Here is a 25,013-nt window from a genome sequence, read left to right as displayed (position 1 = left end):
GCAAACTGAGTACTGCAGCTTATTTCAAAAGTTCCTATCACTCTGAAGAAGAGGGCTGAGCTGATTGAAGTATTAGACATTAATGCCTATGGCATTGCAGAGCATGCTGAGCATACTCCCTGTGCTCATCAACTGTGAGATGGTTTTGAAAATTGGTCATAGTGGCCCAGCCTGCAAGCCATTAATTCCTGGACTGTGTTATTTCTAGAGTGCAAAATGTTATTGGCAAATATATTACCCAGTTGAATCATTTATTAATTACTTCAGATTTGCATCAGGATTTCCATTTATACCAAAAGGGAAGTAGCAATCCCAAGTGAAATTCCCAAACTGTTATTTTCAGAACTAAGGTTAAAAAAAACCTTGCAGCTGGTGTAATTTTTTTAAATGGCAAACAACAGCTTTCAGGGTGGGAGGTAAAACTCTCCCACTGCCATCTTTTTGGATTGGTATGGACTGATATGCAATGGTTTGTTAGACCTCTAAAACAGTCACAATAAGTATCAGTTTGTCCAGGAATAAACACAAAGAATGCTGGAGGAACTCAGCAGGTCAGGCAGCATCTGTGGAGGGAGATGCACAGTCAACGTTTCGGGTCGAGACCCTTCATCTGGACTGTGTTTATGCTCAGTCCAGACCCCAACCCGAGTCCAGCACTTTTCGTATTGCTCTAGATTCCAGCATGTGCAATATCTTGTGTCTCCATTGTCCAGGAATAAGTGCCAAAGAAGGAAAGGAATGTAAATGTTTGAGCCTGTCTTGACTGGTTTTCTGTTGGGTGACCCAAGCACTTGCAGGAGGAGATTTTATTCAACAGCATCTGCAGTTTGCTCCCCTGCTATTGCAGTATGGTTACCCACTGAAAGGATCCGTGGCTTGAATACCAGTCTGTGTTGAGTTATCTGACGGTAGGGATAGCTGGTTCTGAGCTCAGCCCTTTCTGGACAAGGGAAGAGTAACAGCTCTGGGTTCCTCTGAACATTACTAGAAAATGGGAGCTTAGGTGTGGAAATGCTGAGTTTGTCACTGGCGATGAGTCCACAGCCTTTCTCTGAAGAGTGATCCTTTTCATTCACCCAACAAGGTAGTTGGAGTCTCAATTTAACATCTCAATTGAGAAATCATCTTAACTGAGAAGATAGCACCTTCAACAATATAGCACTCACTTAGTGTTACACTGGAGCATCCACCTTTTGTTTTTGTGCTCCATAGTACTCAAGTGCATCTTGAGCCTATGTTCATCTGCTTTGGGTTTCATTTTTACTCATTCAAGGAGCCATGAGGCAACAGCCTTACCAGCTGTGTCATTGTGCCACTGACTGTTCCATAGTACCAAGTGAGACAGAGCTGGTAACTGCAATCAAATGACTGCCAAATAACCCGCCGAGCTATTTACAATGCAGGCATCACCTCCGAAACTTTTGGGATGAATAGACCAAGGTTCCACACTTACCCCACATTCTCCACTGCCAAACCCATGCAACCATCTTTCCCTGGATCCTTCTGTAAAGGAGAAATTGTACATGATAAAAGTCAGTGTTTATGTGTTATGATGTACTTGGAAGTCAGAATAGTCCATGCAACTCTTGAGTACCTGGTCTCTTAAGGCCAATGGAAGTAGGAACTCTGTGTTCTTTCTCGATTGCTGTAATTGTTCAATTTGGATGCCATCCTTGTAAATCTTTCTTGCCTTGTTGTTAAGCCAAATTGATTCAATTACTTCGAAATAATATGACAGGACTGTCTCGTCATATTGCTCTTCTCCTCCAGGCTAATGAGGTGAACTGATGTCAGTGGTGATCTTGTAAAAGGCATTTGGGGAATGGATGAAGAAAAGTCCAGTCCATTAGTTTAAATTAAACTATGAGATTGGGACAAGTGGAAACTGGTTTCAGATAGGAAGTGGTGAATTTAGGGCTGATATGACAAAATGTTTTATAAATTAATGAATGACTTTCCAGGTGAAGTTATGGAAGCAAACCTTGAGAATCATTTGAGAAGCTAATAATGCTAGGAAGGGATGAATTAAGATGGACCAAATGGCCTGCCCATCTTCCTTTGTGAAACCAGCTACAAATTCACCACAAGTTCTAGCTTGTAACCACTTACCGCCGCTCCCCACAACACGACTGGAGAGGTTTAGCAAGATCATGAAGCTACCATTAAAAACAACATAGGTTTATTATTCAGTGGCATGAAACTTGAAGAGGAGACTTCCCCCCGTGGAAGGGGTTTAACCCTTCCCACACCATGCCGCAACATATTTAGGTACGTAGGGAGAGGATTCAACTCCCAACAGTGAATGTGAACAAAAGGGACGGCTGGTGCTGGAATCTGGAAGATAAAACAGAACGCTGGAAGAACTCAGTGGGTTAAGCAGCATCTGTGAAGAAAAAGGGTGTATATAACAGTGTGGGGGAGGAGTAGGACAGAGGCTAGTAGGTGATAGGTGGAACCAGATGACGGGGCAATAACGGGCAGATGAAATCACATCAGGTCTCCAATTTCGGGTAGCCCACACCCCTGGTGATCTCCTCCCACACACACTCACCTCTCCACCTTGGTTTCTTCTCCCTTTGTTTACCGTTCCCATCTCACCCCCCCCCCCCCCCCCCCAACACATTCTGGTTCCACTTATCACTTGTGTCTCCAGCTTATTGCATTCACACCAGGCACAGCCTCTATATTTCTTATATTATTATTAATTGATAGTGGGCCTCCAACAATGTCAAGTCTGTTAAAGTGTTATACTTTCTGTAGCAAGGGGAGCCAGTAGAACTAATCCACTGGGAATGCCAGACTTCATGGATGTTGTAAAACATTAATTGGGCAAACATTGGCAGCTCTTTTAATTTCACTGGATACTTAGACACAGTTAAAGTTCTGCAGAGTAGAATAATCACAGGGAGGGTTTGCATTGCTGTTTAATCAAAAACATGTCTTTTGCTCTTCATTTCCTTCACACTTTTGCCAATGTCCAAATTTATGATGGAAAGTGTAGGATTAATCCCACATCCCTAATGGAATGCTGCACCCCATTTAAACATGGATCATGGCCCCCACTCAGTGACACGTAGGGACACACACCTTGGATTATAGTCCAATGCATTTATAGTCTTTTTGTGTATTATGTATTGTTGTATATGTGACCAAGCATGTTTATGCAGTTAAAGAATATGATGATTTTTGAAATTTCCAAAGACAAGTCAAATACAGTACCGTCTTTTTCTATGTTTGATATCAGTGAGGTAGCCAGTAATTAATCACAAAGGTTTCAGTCTCATTTGGTGCTACACACATGATGCGATGTATATTTTCATCTGTACTTGTGAGTGTTGACTATATCAAAATAGTATAGACTGCTACAGAGAATAGACTAAAACACGTGTTTAACAGTTATTGCTTTTCTTCCCTTAAATAACATTGGATTAATCAGTTGGCCATGTGTTTTCTGTCCTGAAATGTAAACTGGTTTTGTAAGCTGTGTTTTGATGTTGACCTGTGGGACTGGAATAAAGCTGAGACCTGGTGCCCATGTTAAGCATTTCCTCAATCGCCATCCAGCCAGTTAATGGAGACACTTTGTCACACCACAGCTGGGTTAATGAAATTTCTGAAGGTTACACTAGTTTAAGTGTTTGAAAAGCATTAAATGGATCATTGATCTGGGTGCTTTGTAGTTGGTGGTTTTTGGATCCTGAGAACTGCAGGCTCAGGCAAGAGGCATTTCTTCATCCTGTGTTTCCACAGTTTTGTTGCTGGGGCATAAATTATGAAGGGGAACATGTATGTTTAGGTCTTCTTTATTTTTAGCTCAAAATTATCCAAAAAAAGAGCTCGAGTTAATGACGTAGCTCCTGATATCACTTTCACCTTTAAGCTGGGGTTTCTGATCTCATCTTAAAAATGATAACAAGTGATACACTTCGGGAGATCGAATTTGAAGGCAGAATACAAGGTTAATGGCAGGACTCTTCGCAGTGTGGAGGAACAGAAGGATCTTGGGGTCCATGTCCATAGATTCCTCGAGGTTGCTGCGCAGGCCAATAGGGTTGTTAAGAAGGTGTACGTTGTGTTGCCTTCATTAGTCAGGGTACTGGGTTCAAGAGCCGCGAAGTAATGTTGCAGCTCTATAGAACTCTGGTTAGACCACACTTGGAATGTTGTGTTCAGTTCTGATCGCCTCATTATAGGAAGGATATTGAAGCTTTAGAGAGGGTGCAGCGGAGATTTACCAGGATGCTGCTTGGATTGGAGAGCATGTCTTATGAGGATAGGTTGAGTGAGCTAGGGTTTTTCTCTTTGGAGAGGAGGAGGAGGACGAGGGGTGACTTGATAGAGGTGTACAAGATGATAAGAGGCATAGATCAAGTGGACAGTCAGAGACTTTTCCCAGGGCAAAAATGGCTAACACAAGAGGGCATAATTTTAAGATGATTGGAGGAAGATATAAGGGGGATGTCAGGGGTAAGTTTTTACACAGAGAGTGGTGGGTGCGTGGAACACACAGAGGTAGTGGAGGCAGATACATTAGGAACATTTAAGAGACTCTTAGATAGCCACATGAATGATAGAAAAATGGAGGGCTATGTGGGAGGGAAGGGTTAGATTGATCTGAGAGCAGGATAAAATGTCAGCACAACATCATGGGCCAAAGGGCCTGTACTGTGCTGTAAAGTTTTATGTTCCTCCAGCATGAATCTCCCCTTGCATAAACATGGCACTGTCGTGGACAGTTTCAACTTCAGTAGTTTAGGCTGCATGTCAAGTTTAGATGTGTTGCAAGGGGAGCTGCTTAAGGAGGCAAACAATGCTGAGAGCCAGCTGAATATATGTGTGCAGCTACGTACAATGACTGAGTTTGTTTATGCCCATTGAGAGCAGCGGTGCCATGTACAGACTGAGATAGGCAGATTGGTAACATTACGTGCTGATAGATCTGGGCAACTTGGTAATGTTCACTATAAAACATAAGAAACAGGAGCAAGAGGAGGCCATTTGACCCTTTGAGTCTGGTCTGGCACTCATTATCGTGGCTGATTCAATCTTAGGCTTAATGCCACTTCCCTTTGCTCTCTCCGTGCAGCTTGACTCTCCTGTTGTTCAGATATCTATCAGTCCCCACCGCACTGTTCTCTCGGGATCAAGAATTCCAAAGAGTCACTCCCCTCAACGAAGAAATCCCTCCTCACCCCACCTTAAATGGGTGACACCTCATTCTGAAACCGTGGCCCCTCTCAGGGAAACATCCCTCAGCAAACCACCCTGTCAATCCCCCTCGGCGTCTTAGATGTTTCAGTTGGATCACCTCTCATTCTTCTGAACTCCAGTCAATATCGGCCCAACCTCTCTTCATACCCACTTCATCTTAGGAATCAGCCTCATGACCCTTCTCTGAACTGCAAGGATATCCTCTGAGACCAGAACTGTAGACAGTACACCAGGTGCAATCTCATCGGTCCCCTGTGACGTTGCATCAAAACTTCCCAACTTTTATACTCCATGCCACTTGCAATAAAGGTCAACATTCCATTAGCCTTCCTAATTACTTGCTTTACCTGCACATTAACTTCTTTGTGACTGGGACCCCCAGGATCCCTTTGTACTACAACATTTTGTGGCCTCACTCCATAATTTGGCTTTTAATTTTTCCTCCAGGGTCGAACACCTTGCATTTTCTCACATTATACTCTATCTGGCAACTTCTTACCTGCCCGTCTTTAAATGATAGTATGTATTATTGAGATAAATAGCATAGAAATAGGCCCTTCAGCCCACTGCATCTGCACCAACCTTCAAGCACACATCTGCACCAACCCTACATTAATCCACTAATACCTATTGCCAATCTGCAAATGACCTATTTATCCCAACTCTATGTTAAATATGGGTTAATCAGTCCCCTCTTCATTCTAATACATTCTCCCCTAAAGCTGTGTGCTCTTATCTGGTACAGTGAATTTTTATGTGGCACCTGTGTGGGAATGCTTTCTAGAAATACATCTAATGGTTTCCCCTTTTCACTATTTGTTACATCAGCAAAAAAATCTTGCAGATTTGTCAAATGTAATTTCCCTTTCTGTCTTTTATTCCCAATGACAGACGTTAGGCTAATTGGCCTTTGCTGTCTTGCTTTGTGTTTCCCTCCTTTCTTCAATGGCGGTGTTACATTTGTGTCTTTCCAATATGCTTGTGTAGAATACAAGGACTTGGTGGGCCAAAGGGCCTGTTTCTGTGTTGTATTTCTCACTGACTCTCCACCATCTCTGCAGCCATGGTTTTCTCGTCAAGGAGAAGTTTCTCAACAGTTGTCCTCAACCATAACCCCAAACAAATTAATGGCTTCTTTTGGTGGAATTAAGAACTCCCTTGCCCAACAGGAGGATTTTGTAGCTCTTGTTGTACAGACCTAAAAGTAGGAGCATTTCTGAAGCATCTTCTCATGGAGATGGAATCGTGTATTATTTCAGATTGATTGAGTCTTCATTTAAGGGCAAAGTCAACTAAATGTATCACTGGTGTCCTGGCAGCTTGCTTTCTTGCAGGTATTTAGTTCACAGTATTGGTCATTATGGATTTGAACAAGTTAAATTAATAAAGAGCAAGTGGAATTACTATGGAAAAGATTGGATTTAACTTTGAAGTGTTTGCTGATTGTGCATATCTGTTACTTAATAGGCCCTATCTGTGTGATTGACACTATGAAGGGGTCGGTTAATCTTTAACTGTATGACTGAGCCCACAATACTCTCACCCCATTTTTGTGTGACTAATTCACTTTTATATGAGTGCCAACATAATGCTGTATTACTGAAACTCTAATTGTGTCAATATATTAATGTGTGCTGGTCTGAACCCATAGTATACTAACCTATACTGTTTGACTGACTGAATCTGCAATAATACCAGTCTATTAGCAATAACAGTGCCAACATATCATTATGTAACTGACTAAATACATGAAGTGCTTGATTATTAGAGGGTGCACTTGGCACGATAAGAGTTGATCTATTACTGTATAATAGTTCCAGCTATTGCAGCCACTGATTAACCAGAAATCCTTTGATCTTGACAGACTGTGATATAAGCTTTCTACTCTACTTGTGCACAGTCCATTTATATCCGCACTGTGCTTTCCAAGATCCCATGCTATTCTATGCTGTTTTACCCTGTGCTATTATTGAAGGAGAGTTCACTCCAGTGTTCCGACAACGGTTAACCAACGTCATTGATATAGAATGGACTGGATTTTGTGGTCAGCGACAATCTCCTCCTATTTGCCACACATCTCAGAATGAAGTTGGTGCTTACCCACATCCCAGAGCAGAAACTCGAAGGCAGCTAGCTGCTCAGCTGTGGGACCCTATGCTGCAACAGAACCCTTCACTTGTGTACCCTGTCACATGGAGAGGATCCAGAACATGTCCCACATGAAAAAGGTTTTCATGAAAGGGGAAGCTTTGCCTCTGGCTAAGCCAGCTGTTAAAATCTCAATGTTTTGTAATAACTTTGATGTTAAATAATAAACAATTAAAAGTTTTAAAACTACCCAAAATACAGTAAAACTCTATAATTCTGGCATGCTCGGGACTTTGGTGGTGCCAGGTCAGTGTTTTTCCAGATTATTGGATATTATTCAGTTAATACTCCCAACATCTTTTCAATTCACCTTCTTAAAGATATAACACAGCAGAATAATAAATATTCCAGTGAAGCTGGTAAGCTTAAAGGGAGCACAGGAAACAAGGTGCTGGTTCTTGTAAAAGGATCATTTGAAAGAATTTGGTGAGTTTAAGGGGAGGGTGGGAGCCAGGGTGCCCATGAGTGAACGGAGAGTGCAGGAGGCAGAAACTGGTGTGTGGACAGGGTGCCCATGTATCAGTGCAGAGGGAGTGTGGGAGCCAGGCCCCGCTGTGTGGATAGGGGGTGTGGCATACATCGCTGGTAAAACCGATGCTGGACTAGTAGGATTTCTGAAAGTCCAATAGTAGATTATTGGCATTTCATTGTATCTTTAAAAAAAACAGAAATGCTTATGCTGAATTGGTTTTTTAAAATAAATAAATTAAGCAAAACTTACCACTGTCCCTTGAAGACATTCATCTCCATTCAAGCAAATGGATGCACTGATGTAGGGTGTATTCCAGAAGACAGCCGCTGTGAATTGCTGCAACTTTGTATTCTGGATTTCACAAGGAGAGCAGTGATAGAGTGCAGTCACAAAAACAGCTGCAAAGAGCTGTCAATAGTTTCGGGACTTCTGGCTTGTGTAGGTACATGCAGAAATCCTGAAGTAAGGCAGGAAATACTGGAATGTCCGCACAAAACTCCATATCTTCCAACAGTGTGTCTCCGATGGTATTTAACTCCAGCGAGAGGTTCTTCCTTTTAACCTATCCTAATGGGAGCTGACCAACTCTCTAATAATACCAACCTCTTACTGTGTGAAAGCTCCATATGTTACAGGTTATTCAAGTGCGTTCCTCGGCATAAATACCACAGCTCTGCACTCTAATGCTTGGCTCATAGTTGTAAAAAAGTGAACAACTATCAGGTCTTCCATGTTTGCACATGCATGTCCTAAAATATTGAACTTTCTGACACTTAGATAGGAAACTTCCAACACTTCACTGTAAGATCTCTCCCATTTCTCACTGCCTCGGTCAAGCAGCCAGCATTATCAAAGACCCCACCCATCCCGGACATCCTCTCTTCTCCCCCCTACCATCGGGCAGAAGATACAAAAGCCTGAAAGCGCGTACCACCAGGCTCAAGGACAGCTTCTATCCCGCCGTTATAAGACTATTGAATGGTTCCCTAGTATGATAAGGCGGCCTCTTGACCTCACAATCTACCTCGTTGTGACCTTGCAATTTACTGTCTACCTACACTGCACTTTCTCTGTATTCTAACACTTTATTCTGCACTCTGTTATTGTTTTATCATGTACGACCTCAATGCACTGTTGTATTGAGTTAATCTGTATGAACGGTATGCAAAACAAATTTTTTACTGTACCTCTGTACATGTGACAATAATAAACCAATTTACCAATTTAATTTACCATTAATTCACCTTTAGCAAGTATTGTGTATGATCTTATTGTGCAGTAATTGACATTCCTATTCTCCTATCATGGTTACAACCATGATAGTTCTGCAAGAGTACTTCATTAGCTACGAAATACTGGAAATGTAAATCCATTGTATAGATGAAAATTCTTTCTACAATATGCAACAAGGGAAAAGAAGGCTTAAGGTACAGCTAATCAGGTTGTGCTATGGTGAGTTTGTGGATTGTTGAAGATCCTCTTCAGCAGAGCCTTGGATGACTTGCTTCCACTAGTTTTCACGGGTTCTGCAGTGGTTGATGAACTCTATGTGAGATCTGCAGATTCTAGCACAGGTGGCACAGTGGAGCTGGGTGGCTCTGACTGGATTATTAAACACTCTTTCCACTGTCTGTGCTCCATTTGCTCCTCGGAGGGACTTACAGTGCTGAGTGCCTTGCTAGGTGTTTTTCTGCCTGTTTGAGCAGTTTTGGTCAGAGGTTCCATGAGTCAGTGAGATGTTATATTTTTTCGAGGAAGCTTTAAGGACATTCTTGAAGCGCTTACTCTCCCCTGCTGGAAATTGCTTGCTATCGTGGAGTGCAGAGAAGAATACTTGCTTTGGGAATCTGCTGGCAGGCAAGCACAGGATGTGGCCTGCTCACTGGTTAAATTTGAGTTTAAATTTGAATGGGCCTTTAACAACATTGATGTACAGAGGGACCTTGGAGTCCCTGAAAATGACTGCACGAGTTGATCGGGTAGTAAAGAATTAAGTAAATGCTTGCCTTTATTAGTCAAAGCATTGAGTTCAAAAGTCAGGAAGTTATGTTGCAGCTTTATAAAACTCTGGTTAGGCTGCATCTGGAGTATTGCATTCAGTTCTGGTCGCCCCATTATAGGAAGGATGTGGAGGCTTAGATGTGGGTTGTTTTCTCTGGAGCGGCTGAGGGGAGACCTGATAGAAGTGTATAAGATTATGAGGGGCATAGATACAGTAGACAGCCAGTATCTTTTTCCCAGGGTCAAAATGTCTAATACTTAGAGGGTGTGCATTTAAGGTGAGAGGGGGTAAGTTCAAAGGAGAGTTGCGCTGCAAGATTTTTTACACAGAGAGTGGTAAGTGCCTGGAATGCACTGCCAGGGGTGGTGGTGGAGGCAAATATAATAGAGGCATTTAAGAGACTCTTAGACACATGATGTGCAGAGAATGGAGGGATATGGACTTGTGTAGACAGAAGGGACCAGTTTGGTAGGATTTCAATTACTTGTTTAATTAGTTCGGCACAACATCGTAGGCTAAAGGGCCTGTAACTCTGCTGTACTGTGCTATGTTAACCAAAGCCTGAAAGCTGGAGACGTTGTGTTGGGAGAGGAAGATAGACATTGGTTTGTCTCTCCTGGTGGTAGATTTGTAGGATTTTTCAGAGGCAGCATTGATGGTCCATCCCCAGTGCATTGAGAATGTCTATTGAAAGTTATCCATGTGCCTGAAGCATACGGGGATCACTGCTGCACGACAGACCAAAAGCTTGGTACTGCATCTGAGATCTTTGTCTATAAACACTCCCTCCCGGCACATTGGAGGGAGTGGTAGATTTTGTCATTGATGTCTATCCTTGCTGTGAGGTAGCTCCCAAAATATGGGATGTCACCCACATTGACCAGGGTCCTCATCATGGATCCTGATGAACAAGGAATTACATTGTGCAGCAGTGCTAGATTGGTGAAGAACCTTTTGTCTTCAAGACATTTTGTGCATTTCCCATTCCTTTGGACACTTCAGTGAAGGTCAGACGAGACTCAATTCAAGTCCAGACTGGTGCTGAGCAAGTTTGTGTCATTGTACCACCCATCTTCTCAATCTTTCTCTCTGCAATGCTTCATCTCACTTCCAACAAGCTCCCTGCTAGAATGGAGTTAATCTATAGGATGTTCAATCTTTGTCTTCTCCAATCCAGAACCGAGATTACACCAACTTCATACTTCAAGATATTCCACACAGACAATATTTTCATGTGTGCACTCTCACAGAGTCTCTGCTCCAAACCACTGTTAATTAAAGCTATTGACTAGCTGGGAAACCCGCGACTAGAACTAATCTATTTTCCGGGATTCAAATAAATAGTCTTCATGTCAGTTCTTTGAAGGACCCATTGGCCCGGTTTTCTGTTCAAGTGAGCAATTCAGCAAAAAATGTACTTTGTTCCCATTGCTGGGACGTGCATGCTTCTCTTAATACAGAGACTTTCCCAAAGTGATTCCAATGGTTTTTAATGAAACTTTCTAGTTGGCATTGTAGAGACAAATGGCAAAGATTTCAATCAATGTTGTTCTGCAGGCACCAGCTTACTGATTTGTATTATTTGTGTAAACATGGCATAGTCATCATTCAGATAAAATACCAGTCACAGCTGCATACTTAGAATGGAGCATTTTCAATAGCAAGCAGTAACAATGATACCAAGTCAACACTTGCCACCCTCTCTTCCAGTCACACCCCACCTTACAATAGTCTTATAGATCAGCCACCACATTATTCATTCGGCACTGGGGAAGTAATGAAATATTGTAAGTTGTAAATATGGTGCTTTGAACTAGAACCGTCTTGGATGTAGTATTAAAAGATGGTTCTCACCTACCATATCCAGAAGCCAAATGTTGCATGCTGACATCTCTTACTGTAATGAATTACATTTACTTGGTACTTAACTATTGACTTTTACAGGCAACTCATTCAGGCCCATGTAGAATTCGTCGTCTTCTGTGGACCTGCAACCTAAAGACATACCCTTTGGTCCAAACGCTGCCTTAATAATGTTTTACTGAAGCATGTCATGACATGTGCTTCATGCGTTATGAACTGAACATGCAGCCTGTGTCAGTGGCCATCTTGCACGCCGTCTCTTCGCACCTTGCCCTTGTATTTTTTTTTGCACCATATAATCAGCAGGCTCCCTTTAATTGAACCAGGATTATTTGTTTCAGGCACTCACAAATGATAGTGAGTTTCATTTTCTACAATTCCATCGAGGTTGCTTTCTCTTTTGTCATTTTATTCTGGATATGCCCCTAAGTGAAAATAGTGGTCTGGTGGATCCACCTACAAGTCTGACCAAAAACAATCCAACAGGAGCTTGGCTTTCAGTGTGGGTCACTCAACAGGCTACGCCCAGATAGCCAAAATTGGTAGTGAAACCATTATCCAGCAAGAAGGCCAATGACAAGATCCTAACGAATGAGTCTGTCTCAGTATTTTTCTATTGTCATTTAAACTTTGTTAGACTCTCCCAGCATTTTTGAACATAGAATTTGCAACAGCAAAAGCTGGATCCACACCGGATCCCTAAAGACTTCTACCTCATTCAAGGACACCCAAACTGCCTTTTATTAGTATAGATATTGAGATGGTGGGGTGGGGTGAAGCAGGGTGGTGGAGTCTCATAAAAATCACCTTTTTCCCAAAGGGATGCTGATAAATTTTAATACTTTCCTCCCACCTGTGAATGTTTGGTGGCAACTTTGCAGTGACCTGTTTTATGTAGAAATCAAAGGTGCAAAGGGACTTGGGAGTCCTAGTTCAGGATTCCCTTAAGGTTAATTTGCAGGTTGAGTCAGTAGTGAAAACAAAAGGCAAATGCAATGTTAGCATTCATTTTGAGAGGACTAGAACAAAAAAGCAAGAATGCACTGCTAAGGTTTTATAAGGCATTGGTCAGAATACATTTGGAATACTGTGAGCAATTTTGGGGCCCGTATCTAAGGAAAGATGTGCTGGCCCTGTAGAGGGTCCAGAGGAGGTTCACAAGGATGATCCCAGAAACGTAAAGCATAATGTATGAGGAGAATTTGATGTCTCTGGGCATGACGTATGAGGAGCATTTGATGTCTCTGGGCCTACTCGATGAGGTTCAGACAGATGAAGTAGGATCTCATTGAAACCTACTGATACTGAAAGGCCTGGATAGAGTGGACATGGAGAAGATGTTTCCATTAGTAGGAGAGTCTAGTATCCGAGGGCACAGCCTCAGAATAAAGAGATGTCACTTTAGACTGAGATGAGGGGGAACTTCTTCAGCCAGAGGGTGGTGAATCTGTGGAATTCGTTGCCACAGAGGGCTGTGGAGGTCAAGTCATTGGGTGTATTTAAGGCAGAGATTGATAGGTTCTTGATTAGTAAGGGGCTTAAGGGGAGAAGGTGGGAGAATGGGGTTGAAAAAAAATTCAGCCATAATTGAATGGCGGAGCAGACCCTATGGCCCGATGGCCTGATTCTGCTCCTATATCTTATGGTCTTAAATCTTGCGGGTAGTTATTGCTATGTCTTTTTGATAGCTTCTGGACTTGCTGCAATTCCGATGGATATCCATAGTTACTGTGGCCAGGTCACAGTAAAGGTATTACAGCTGCCAGTTTCTTGCCCAAGCTTTGACTTTCCTCAATTTTCCCATATCTGGCATCCCAAATCTGATGTGCTTTTAGTGCGCTTATAATGCCAACCTTGGGAGGGTTCTTGTATTCGCGTACCTAAGTGTTTTTATGTTAAGCTTTGTGGGAGATGTGAACATTTGACTGGAATCTATAGGGAGCCATGAGAAACTCCTGAATTATACAACACGACTCATGCTATCACATTCTAGCCAGGATTTACTGTAGGATAAAACCAAGGATATTGGAATGTTAGTTGAAAGAATTTCCTCATGCAAACAATCTGCAGCTGCCAGTGAGAGGTTCCCCTCTTAAACAATATAGGATTTTGCAAGTTTTTCAATCTCCTTCCCTATCCATTATTCATTGAGCCCATTGTGTAGAGATTGTATGTAACTAAACCCCACCGGGATAGGCAAGTTGCCAGTCTTGTCACATTAATGGATCAATTAGGACTACATTGATGTGCGATTTTAAGTCCATAGGTTTCCTGCACTCCCTGGAAATCAGGGAAAGAAATTGAGATGAGAATATTGGCATTGTGAGGGGTTGGTGAGCAGACCTGGCAAGAAATGGTATACATCACTGTTGCTTCTGTATAAACCTTGGTTTAGAGAACTTGTGATGAACAGTGACTTGAGAGGTTAATTTGTAACCTTTGATGTGATCACCGCTGTGGAGTTCTGATCTTCCCAGTCAGCAGCGGTACTACCACTGTTCTGTTATGCTGCAACTTAGGTGAGAACCAAATTGACCAGAAGGAGAAGGATGAGCACCAGCAGAGCCAACAAGGTAGAAGTACAGGAATAGTTGCAGCAGCTACAGAGGAAAGAGGGGATTCTCACACAAGTGCAGGTTGCAACTGGCCATTCACAACACAGGGTGTGTGGACAGAGGATAAACTTCCTCACTGAGGGGTGGGTATCTCAAGAGATTCAAGGTATCCTTTCGGGTGACAGTGGGCATCTGTATCTGGTATCCTGTGAACCCGATAGCCATGCTTTAATAATGGTTGTTTAGGCACCAATCTCAGGTTGTCCATCTCACAGCCCTTCCAGGGCCCTGTAGGGAACATTAGCAACACCTTACTGTGCCCAGAAATGCAGGTGACTTAACAGCTTGCCTGCTCAGATGGGTAGTTACATCAACATTTCCTGAGTTGACGATGTCAAAGTGAACAAGCACGTAGGTTTGCGGCTCTGGCTGTTTTCCCTTAAAGGACTTTTCACATTTGGTAATTATCCAGAAGAATTCATCAACCACAATGTGTCCATCAATCTGCAGCTGGTGTGCAACCACAAAAAGGCATTTATCAAAGTGTGTATAAGATTTCCACCAAGGTGCCTCGATGCTTTTGTCCTGTGGAAGACCACACTTCCTGCTTTCATCGCACCTCAAAGCAAGATTACCAGCTGATGAGAGATCCACCTTAGAATGGCTGATCTCAGCCTGGAGAAACTAGTGATGCCCAGGGAATGCATAGCAAAAGCTATGGAACAACTAGATATGTATTGAGCTAGCCATTGGTATACTGCAGATGTGCTTCAGATGCACGACTAGATCTAGAGATGCACATCACCCAGGGTTTCCACAATAGTTATGGTGTGATGCATTCAGCACACAAGAGGTTTGAACCGGCAGGAGGAATACGCATAAAGCACAGAGCCTTGGATAAAAGCAAAACCTTCTGAATTTAAGTACTTTTTATAGGGGAGAAAATTGTATATCTGATAATATATGTATAGAACCATCTCTCTGAAGGGACATGATGATTTGAACATGGGGAAGATAAATTAAAGAAAATTTATGCCTGCTTATCTCCACATCAGTGTCAAGATGTGAAGAACATGTGATGTAAACTTGTACCTGCCTGGACCACTGTTGTAAAGTGTCTTGGCCAGATTGGAGTACCAGGTCCAATTCCAGACATTATGTTTTTGGGACCTTGAAGTGCGCAGATTTAACGGAATAGTATCAAGTTTAAAGGGTAAAATTATGAGGACAGGTTGCTTCAATGTGGCATGCAGTGTTCTAATTAAAAGATTTAAAATGACATGAAAGGATAAAGGTGGAACTCGAGAAAAAAGGAACATAAGGCTGATTCATACCGGCCATGGCCAGTGTTCTGCCACTCCCATGTAAGTCAGTGCCAGATCCAAGGCTGCATACCTAGGGTCCAATGGTGGAACCTTGATTTGTTGGTATTCCCTTGCATTATGTGGAGGAAACTGCCTGCCCAATTCTATGCCAGCCACACCTGCCATAGGAACGGAGTCCCATTAATTTGAATGGCCTCAAAAGGGAAGAAAAAAAGGCACATCGTTTATCTTTTATCATTTTAAGTTGTTCGAAAGTATTTTAATTAATTTTATTGTTTAAACATGTTTCACCTTTGTAATTAAAATAAATTAATAGTTTTTAAAATCTCATTAGAGACATCTGCAAAATGCTTTTGTATAAAGACCCCAGCTTTGTCTCAGGTCAAAGGCTGCTAGGTGCTACACAGGAGGGACCTCAGCGGCACACCGCCTAAGACCTACCACTTAGATATCTTACCTTCTTGGGTGCAGAGGGCCGGCTTGATTGCTCCTCCAAATCTAGTCTGGGTAAGAGTGGGCAGGCAGGGATGACGAGGATTTGAGTCTGGTGTGCAGGCCAAACCAAGCTCAATTTGGCCCAAAGTATTAACATCCAAGCTCAAGCATCCAGCAAGGAAATCTGCTTTCTCACAAAAACGGTAAACATTTGAAACTCCACACCCCCACCCTCCCTAAAGATCTAGAGATGATAGGTCAATTGAAGCTTCCATCCCTGCAGTGGTTATACTTACGATGGACATGAAGCCATAGGGAACAAGAGCAGTGATCCAATGGAATGACAGGCAGGCCCCAGGTACTGAATGATGTTACATCTGTTCATTATGTTTCTACGTGAATGATGAATACACATTCCTGCAGATGCTGGAAATCCAAAATTGAAGCAGAAAATGCTGAAAGCGCTCAGCAGGTCAGGCAGCATCTGTGGAAAGAGAAACACAGTCAACATTTCAGTTTTCTGTTCATGTTCCTGCATTAGTTAAACCTTGTGCTTGTTTACCACAGCAGTCTAAGGCAGCGATCTGGTCACCTATGGCTCAGAGAAGAGGCTTAAATTTGTAGTTGATAATGTGTGTTTTATTGAGAGTTATGAAGAATTAAAAAGTGCCACATATTTAACATAGCTCTAGGGGCATCAAATGCTGTCCCTTGACTTGAGCTACGGAAAGACTTTGCCAACTGGTAATCCTGTCTATGAGTGAAGCACGATACAGATTTAAAATTGTGTGTGTGTGTATATTGCCAGAAGCATTTAACACTTCAAGCTCCTTTGCTCTAACCCCATGCCCTGTGTTCACCTGTAGCTCAAACACAAGAAAGAAAAATATTTATTGGAATATATTTCTTTACTGCCCTGAGAAATATGCAGACATTGGAGAATGTGGGCTCTTTGTGCTTTCATGTTGAATCATTGAAGGTGAGAGTCATGAATGCTAGGTGATTTTTATTCTCATATATTGATTTAATTTTGTTTTGCAGACCTGAGGATACCACTGCATCGAGTGCAAGTTCAGGTAAGGACACCAGATTTATATCACTACCTGAGATTCTTGAACAGATTTGTATCTGAGACTGACAAAACATCAGAACCACAACTGCTGTTTCAGTAACACTAGAGTAGCTCTTACCGTGATATATCAGTAACAATCGAGTAATTCATATCCTGTTATATCATAAAACTGGAATAACACCATCCTGGTCTTATAGTAAGACCAAAGTATTCCTTACTTGCTGTTTCATTAACACTTTCGTATCCTATACCCTGTTTTGCCAGTTACACTGATCCTTTACCTTGTTGTTTCATTGTCAATATAGATCCCTTACCCTGCTGATGTTAATTAACAATACGGTACCTTTCACCTGCTGTTTCGTGATCGTTATTATACTCTTTACCCTGTTGTTTTGGTAAGATTTTTAGTATCCCTCCTACTGCTCAGTTAGACTATAACATCCCTTGCCCTGCTGTTATAGTAACTCAATAATGTCACTTTCCCTATTGTTTCAGTAACACTATAACATCCTGATGTTTTACTAACCCTATAGCATCCATTACATGCTATTTCAGAAATGTCATCCTTTACCCTGCTGCTTAACTAAGATTACAGTATCCTTTGCTTTGCGGTTTCAGTAAAACGATATCACTTAGCTGATGTTACCAGGTTTTCAATAAGACTACTATACCTTGTTTTTCAAGAACACAATAGTATCTGTTACCTCCTATTCCAGAAACTCGACTGTATCCCTTTCCCTGGGGTTTCTGTAACGCTGTGGTATCCCTTGCTCTGCAGTATTCGTTTCCTTACGATATCAGTAACTCTGGAGTATTCCCTTCCCTTGTTCTACTACATAGCATTGGGGAATCAGCTATGTCTGTGATGCTGATGTTCATGGGAGCAGAGCTATTTTCATGTTGCTATCATATTAATTCTGTTATTGAGTCAGTTGCACTATCTGTGCCTTATGTGAAGGAGTTCTGTACAATAAACATTTAAATCAGGGGATATGTTGTGGAAATCATGAGTCACATGACTCTATTGCAGCACAGTGGCACTGCCAGTAGATCAGCTGTGTCAGAGCCCCAGTGACCTGGATCCAATCCGGACCTCCAATGCTGTCTATGTGGAGTTTGCATTTTCTCCCTGGGCTGTGTGGATTTTCCTCAGGTGCTTCAGTTTCCTCCTACATCCAAAGATGTGCAGGTTGGTAGGTTAATTGGCCACATGTGCAGGTTGGTGTTAATGGGCACATAATTGGTTTATTATTATCACATGTACTGAGGTACAGTGAAAAACTTTGCTTTGTATGCCATCCATACAGGTCATTTCGTCACATCAGTACCTGGGTGTAGTACAAGGGAAAAGCAATAACAGAATGCAGAATATTGTGTTACAGTTACAAGAAAGTGCAGTGCAGGGAGACAGTAAGGTGCAAGGCCATGACGAGGTAGATTGGGAGGTCAAGAGTTCATCTTATTGTACAAGAGGTCTGTTCAATAGTTTTATAACAGTGGGATTGAAGCTGTCCTTGAGCCTGATGGTATGTGTTTTCAGGCTTCTATATCTTCTGCCCAGTGGGGGGGGGGGGGGGGGGGGGGGGGGGAGAAGAGAGTATGTCTGGGGTGGGAGGGGTCTTTGATTATGTTGGCTGCTTTTCCAAGGCAGTGAGAAGCATAGACAGAGTCCGTGGATGGGAGGCTGGTTTTCATGATGTGCTGAGTTGTGTCCACAACTCTCTGCAGTATCTTGCGGTCTTGGGTGGAGCAGTTGCCATGCCAAACCTATACCGGGCATGTGTGAGAGCGAATAGATTACAGGAAAACAAGGGGAGGAATGGGGTTGATAGGATTGCTCTGACAGTTGGCATGGACTCAATCGGCAGAATATCCTCCTTCTAAGTTGTAAGAAGATATAAAAATATGAATTTTGTAACTGGCTATTTGCAATTGCAGGTACAGTTTATCTGTCACTTCTTGTTGGTGTATGCTATATTTGACCACAACCAGCATCAATGCTTCAAGTAACCATTCACCTATAATTACATTAAGAACTTAGAAAAAGCAGTGGATGGTGCCATGTATTGGCTGAAGAAAAGTTCAGTTTTGTTATAGTAAAGGGTTTAAAATCTGTGTTCACTGCAATTTGAAAAAGAGATGCTCACGACTAATGATATTTGTAATAAATATCACATCTGCGGCTCAGGTTACCAGCATCTAATCCCAGTTTTTCTCAATAATTCTCAATCGGAGGCTGATTGTCACCCAGGTATTTAAATTCCTGCTTGGCAAACTTGCAATGTCAGGACAGACATTTTAGGGTGACAGCCAGGTTTGCCCTCCCATGCCTGAAAATTGCCACAGCATCTGCGTTTCCCATTGTATCTCGAGGTCTGATAGAGGTCCCTTTAATGTTCTGAAAGTGAAGCCAGCATCTCTTCTCCTTGCGGGTGTGCTGTACTAACTTTGTCTCACATCCAACACATGCTGGCAGGTGTAGTGAGGGAAGCAGTCACACCAGTGGTTCTTGACATTGTTGAGTTATTGAGAAAGAAAGACTTAGAGAGATACAGCACAGAAACGGGCCCTTTGACCCACCAAGTCCACATCAAGCACCCACACTGATCCTATCCTAACCCATTCTCCCCTCATGCCCATCAACCCCCCAGCCGCTCCACCTCGAGGTTCAACCGTTCATTTACATGCTAAGAGCAATTTACAGTGGCCAATTAACCTACCAGCCCACACGTTTTTGGGTTGGAGGAGGAAACACACGTGAACATGCAAACTTCACACAGAGAGCACCAGAGGTCAGAATTGAACTATAAGGCAGCAGTTCTGCCAGCTGCACCACATTGTGTGTCTTTCTGAGAGATCTAGCCAAAGTATTAGCAGCAGGTCCCTTGGAATCATTGGTTGTCTTTGATGCCTGACTGGCAAGCTGAAGGCAAAGATGGAGTAAAAGCAAGGAAAAGAAAAGTGAGTTGTGGGGAATAAAAGTCTTTTAAATATGTTATTTTTTGATATACAATCTAAAAACATAGAAGAACCCATCCACTTGGCTGTTGAGCTTATTCATTCATGAAATGTGGGCAATCTTGATGAGGTGCCTGCTTGAACCTACTGCAGCCTTGTGCAGTGATGGTATTCCCATGGTGCAGTGGAGTATAGTTCAATGAGTTTTAACCCAATCTGGTGAAGGAATGACAGTGTGTTTCCAAGCCAATATTGTAGGGGATATCAAATGTGATTGTGTTCCTACATGCCTGCTGGTCTTGATGTTTTACACTGAGCCTCAATATGCCAGTGGTGGAGGGAAAAGATGTGTAATGGAATGGATGGGGTGCCAATCTAGTGGGCAGCTTTTTCCTGAAGTATCAACTCTTTCTGTCTCCCTGCAAAGGTGTTTTGCTTTTGTGATGTGCTACCTTAATGAATAATCCATTTTGCAATTAGTCTGTCTCCTCCCAATTTTGTCCCATTGTCTTGCAAGTTTGAACCCAAGCAGTGAATATTGGATCTTCCAATCAACAACATAATGGTCTTATTTAAAAGTATCCGATTATCCCACGCCTGTTCCTATTTCCTCTTTTGCCGTCACTTGGTATGTTGTACAGTGCCGTGGCACAGATTGTTACTCAGTGGAGTTAAAAGAGAGACTCGCGTTTACATAGCATCATTCACAACTACAGAAAGTTCCAAAATGCTTTTCAGCCAGTTAAGTGCGTTCTCATATGTTGTCACATGTTTCTAGTGGAGAAACCTCTGCTGCAAAATGCACACAGCAAGCTCCACTAATAACAGTGAGTTGAAGACTAGGTCATCTGTTGAGTTACTAAAAGCAGAGAATGCTGGAAATACTCGGCAGGTCAGGGAACATCTGTGGTGCTGGGAAGAGAGTTAACATTGCAGGTCGATGACATTTCTTCAGGGAGTTTTAGTTGACTGAGGAACCTACTGAATTTTTTTTTCAAATTGCCTGGGATCTTTTTTGATCACCTGAAAGAAAAATGGGATTTGTGTAAGTGATACTTGATTGTCGGCATGTTCTCGTTGGGCTGAAGACCTGTTTCCATGCTGTTTCACTCTGTGACTGTATTTGGGCGCCTTGGGTGAACATCTCAACCAAAGGGACAGTACAGTCTTGGTACAGCACAGGTCTGGGTTTGGTGCTCAAGCCTTTGGAATACTGTGCAAATGCACAACTGACACTGGTACCACTGGACCAAAGATATTTCTCAAAAGCACACCTAATCACCATTGGACCTCAAATGTGCTGCACTGTTTGGACTTTTTTTAAAATCCTGTGTTAAACAACTGGTGATCCTCAGTAAGTGACAGAGATAAGGACTTAAGATGTATCTTTGTAGGTCAATTTGATCCCATAATGTTCAGACTAGGTGTTTCTGCATTGCTTGGGAACATCAGTCTGTCATTCCCTATCACACATCCGAGCACAGGAATGCTGTCAGACATGATAGTTACAGGCAATGAGCATTCTTCTACCATAACTGACAGATAGCAGCCTCAAGCAAGATTTTGACAGCTTCTGGACAAGCATGGCTCAGCTGAATGATTCCCAACAGTATAATTAGCATTCTTTCTTCTCAGTCGGCACCTAAATGGGAGAGAGCTTGAGCACTGTAATTAATTCCAGTTGAATGTGAGGAGACTTTTGAGCAAAACAAGTGCAGTGAGCTTGTGGTGCACTTTAGGAGAGGGAGTTGCTGTGGTCTTTCAGAATCCATGGTTGTGAATCTTGAGCTATCCACAGATGCCATCAGGTTTGGTGGTGTTATAGTATGTGTCAATGCCATTAATTGCAGTTTACATTTTTATTCTAAATTTCTTCCCTAAAGTCACTGATGTACTGCTTCAAAAACCAACAGCTATTTGCATTTATTAACACCTTCATTGTCACAGAGTAAAATTCCTAGAAACTGTTCCATAATCACATTCTGGAATCCCTTCACCATGTTAACTGTAGTTATGTTAGGAAATGAGCCGTTCTAACCCTCCCAAGGGATGGGCGATACATGCAGACCTTTCCAGCAATACCCATTTCCTAAAACTGCTGATTGAAGAGGTAGGGGTTAGTGTGTTGAGAAGGTTAGGTTGGAGGTTAACAATGTTAACCCTCAGTGGGTGCACTGCAACACTAGATTAGGAAGAAAAGAAGATTGGGAAGAGGAACTGTTGCAGTGAATATTTTAATAAATGGAAAGAAAGAAGTGGGACAATTATGGGCTTATTCACTGAATATTACAGCCTGGAGAAGTGGCAGAGGAGTAGGAAGGCTGAGAAATTCTGATGGATTGGGATAAAAGTTGGTTGAGGACCCAAGAGGCTCGAAGTGAAATGTGACAGGACTTGGCAATAGACATGGGACGAGACAAGATCGAAAGATATGAATGGCCGAATGAAGGAATATATCAATCCCAAATGGTGCTTATGTTTTATCAGTAGACAGGGATGAAGTTCAGGGAGGAATAGGTGCCATTGTAGGTACCCCCAATACTGTTTTCACCATTATGTGTGCACTTTCCTTTAGCCATCACTCAAAGTCAAAAGCGGGATCCCTTCCAGCTGTAGGATATTGAGAATTGTAATGATGCCCTCACTGTTAGTCAAGAAAACAATATCACCGATGCTGGAAACCTGCAGACAATGCTGGAGGTACACAGCGGGTCAGACAGCATTTGTGCAGAGTGAAATTAAGCTGGTGTTTCGTATGGATGAATTGTTTTTGCTATTCTGGTGGAGGATGTCCAAGGCTGAACCAAGGCCAAAATCAAACCTGCTGCCTCGTTGATTTTTATGAGTAATAACAGTCCTAGAGCCTCTACCCAATTCACATGACGAAGAATTTTCATTGGACTAAATGCAAGACAGATTACAGCAATTTATCTCATAGGTTTTCCATTATACAAAATGCAATAAATGGAAAATAAATTACCGACTACTTCACACTCAGGTCACGCAGGATTTAGTTGGTTGATTTGTCACCCCCAGCTTATTTACACAGCAGGAAGAAATCAAATGTAGCAGTTCAATGCCTGGTACCCTTCTGGTGCTATTGTACTAATTCATCATTGCAACTGGCTCCCACCACTGCCAACTGCCAGTGGCAGACCTGTAATCACAGAATACTTTGCTCTGGTGTCAGACAGTGCAAAACACTCCTCCTGCAGAGATAATCCATATTTGAAGAAAGAATCTATAATTATCATCCATTAGTTTTTCTGTGGGACCAGTGAAAGTGTGTGTTAAAGTGTCACAGGTGGATTACACATTCTTTTACTGACTGAAGTGTTAATACAGTACAACACTTGATTATAATGGTTTTGAGGTGCCTTTACCTATTTGATGATATATTGGCTTTGTGTAAGTTAGTACCCTGAACTGATTCATAATGCAGTGTAGGTGCAAGCAACACCTCCAGACAAGATGGCTTGAGTCAGGAGAATGAGGTTGGGTAGCACAAGAATTTACATTTCAGTGAACCACCAAAATTTTTGCAAATATTTCCCTCCCTGCTGTGTTAATTATTTCCCTGACAAATAAAACGAGCTGGGGAATAATTTTTGACGTAAATTGTTCCTGCTGCATAACCGCCAACCGGGAGCTGTGCAGCAGTTGCCATTTAGGCTTTGTTGTAATGCAACTCAATGTCATCTAACGTCCACTTCATCAAATCGGTGGGTTTCCCAGACACACTCAACTGATTGACCGTGAATTGCCAAATTGCGTCATTTTTCTCTGCATGAATTAATAATGTCAAACAACATCATCAGAGCAAATTATCTGGTCATTTACCTCCTTCCTGTTGGTTGGACCTTTCTGTGCACAGATTGGCTGATGCATATCCTGCAACAGAACAGTGGCTACACTTGGAAAAACAATGCTTGTTGGACGTGAGTTGAGTTGGACACCAAAGTGGTTTCTACAAGCGTTTATTTATGTTGAAAATATAATTTCAGTATGTAAAGTTTGTGGGGAGCTTTTCTTTAACAGTGCATTCCAAAAAAGATTTTAATGCTGTGGGGCTGTACATTTCCATCACTACACAAGTTGCACAACCATATTTTAAGGCCAGGAAAATGCTTGATAAAATGCAGACAACATCCTTCGTTATTTGGCCTCGACTGTGGTGCAGCTTTTAGGTAATGTGTTTTTAAAATCAAATCAAAGTACACACATCCCTTCAGTGTAGCCTTGCATGATGTGTGGTTTCCAGCTCAGCTATCAAAGCTGAACATGAGCTGAAAAGTCTCCCAGAGGAATGGATAATAACCATTGCTTCTTAGTCCATGGGGACTCTCATCAAAGAACACAAAAGTACCAACAGAAAGCTTCAAAGACTGACAAAAGCAAATTATCAGTTATGTTCTTATTCAGAATTTCTCATATCAATATAAAAACTGATAATGGTCATTCTATATTCACAGGAGATTGCAATCATTCCCATGTAATTCAGAATAAATCTGGTAATACTTTGCCTCCTATAATATAAGCCTAAGGGGTATCTAGTACAACTATTTTCTTCTCTCTCATGGGAGATGGCCATTGCTGGCAAGATCAGCATTCAGTGTCCATCCCAGATTGTCCTGATGGTGACATTAAATCTAGAATCTCAACCTGGTGATGATAAAGAATCAGCAATATTTGTGTGAATGGAGGCGAGTTTGAGTCAGCGGCTATCCAATGCACTACTAGCCCTCGTCTTCCAAGACTTGATGACTCAGTCAGTACTCACAAGCCATATTGATGATGGACGGTGAAATCTGTCACCCAGAGTCCATTCTTTGTCCTTTGTCTTCACTGCTTCTTCCAAGTTGTACTTGACGTGGCGGAGTACAGATTCATCAGTTGAGGGAGGGGTGATGTTAATCATTGGGGCTTTTCTTGGCATGCATTTGACCAGTTCCCTTGAGAATTAACAGAGCCT

General features: G+C 42.1%; 1 protein-coding gene across 1 annotated transcript in view; it reads left to right on the top strand.

Moving 5' to 3' along the window:
• dgkza (diacylglycerol kinase, zeta a) overlaps positions 1 to 25,013 on the top strand; it is a 405,283-nt gene that overhangs the window by 329,564 nt on the left and 50,706 nt on the right. Inside the window, exon 33 of the mRNA XM_052029707.1 lies at positions 17,053 to 17,087. Within this exon, the coding sequence (XP_051885667.1) occupies positions 17,053 to 17,087 (35 nt within the window). The remainder of the gene's footprint in view (positions 1 to 17,052; positions 17,088 to 25,013) is intronic.

This window comes from Pristis pectinata, chromosome 14 (genome assembly GCF_009764475.1).
Source record: "Pristis pectinata isolate sPriPec2 chromosome 14, sPriPec2.1.pri, whole genome shotgun sequence".
NCBI lineage: Eukaryota > Metazoa > Chordata > Chondrichthyes > Rhinopristiformes > Pristidae > Pristis > Pristis pectinata.
Note: the sequence above shows the minus strand (reverse complement) of the source record. Positions and strands in the feature narration are given on the sequence as shown.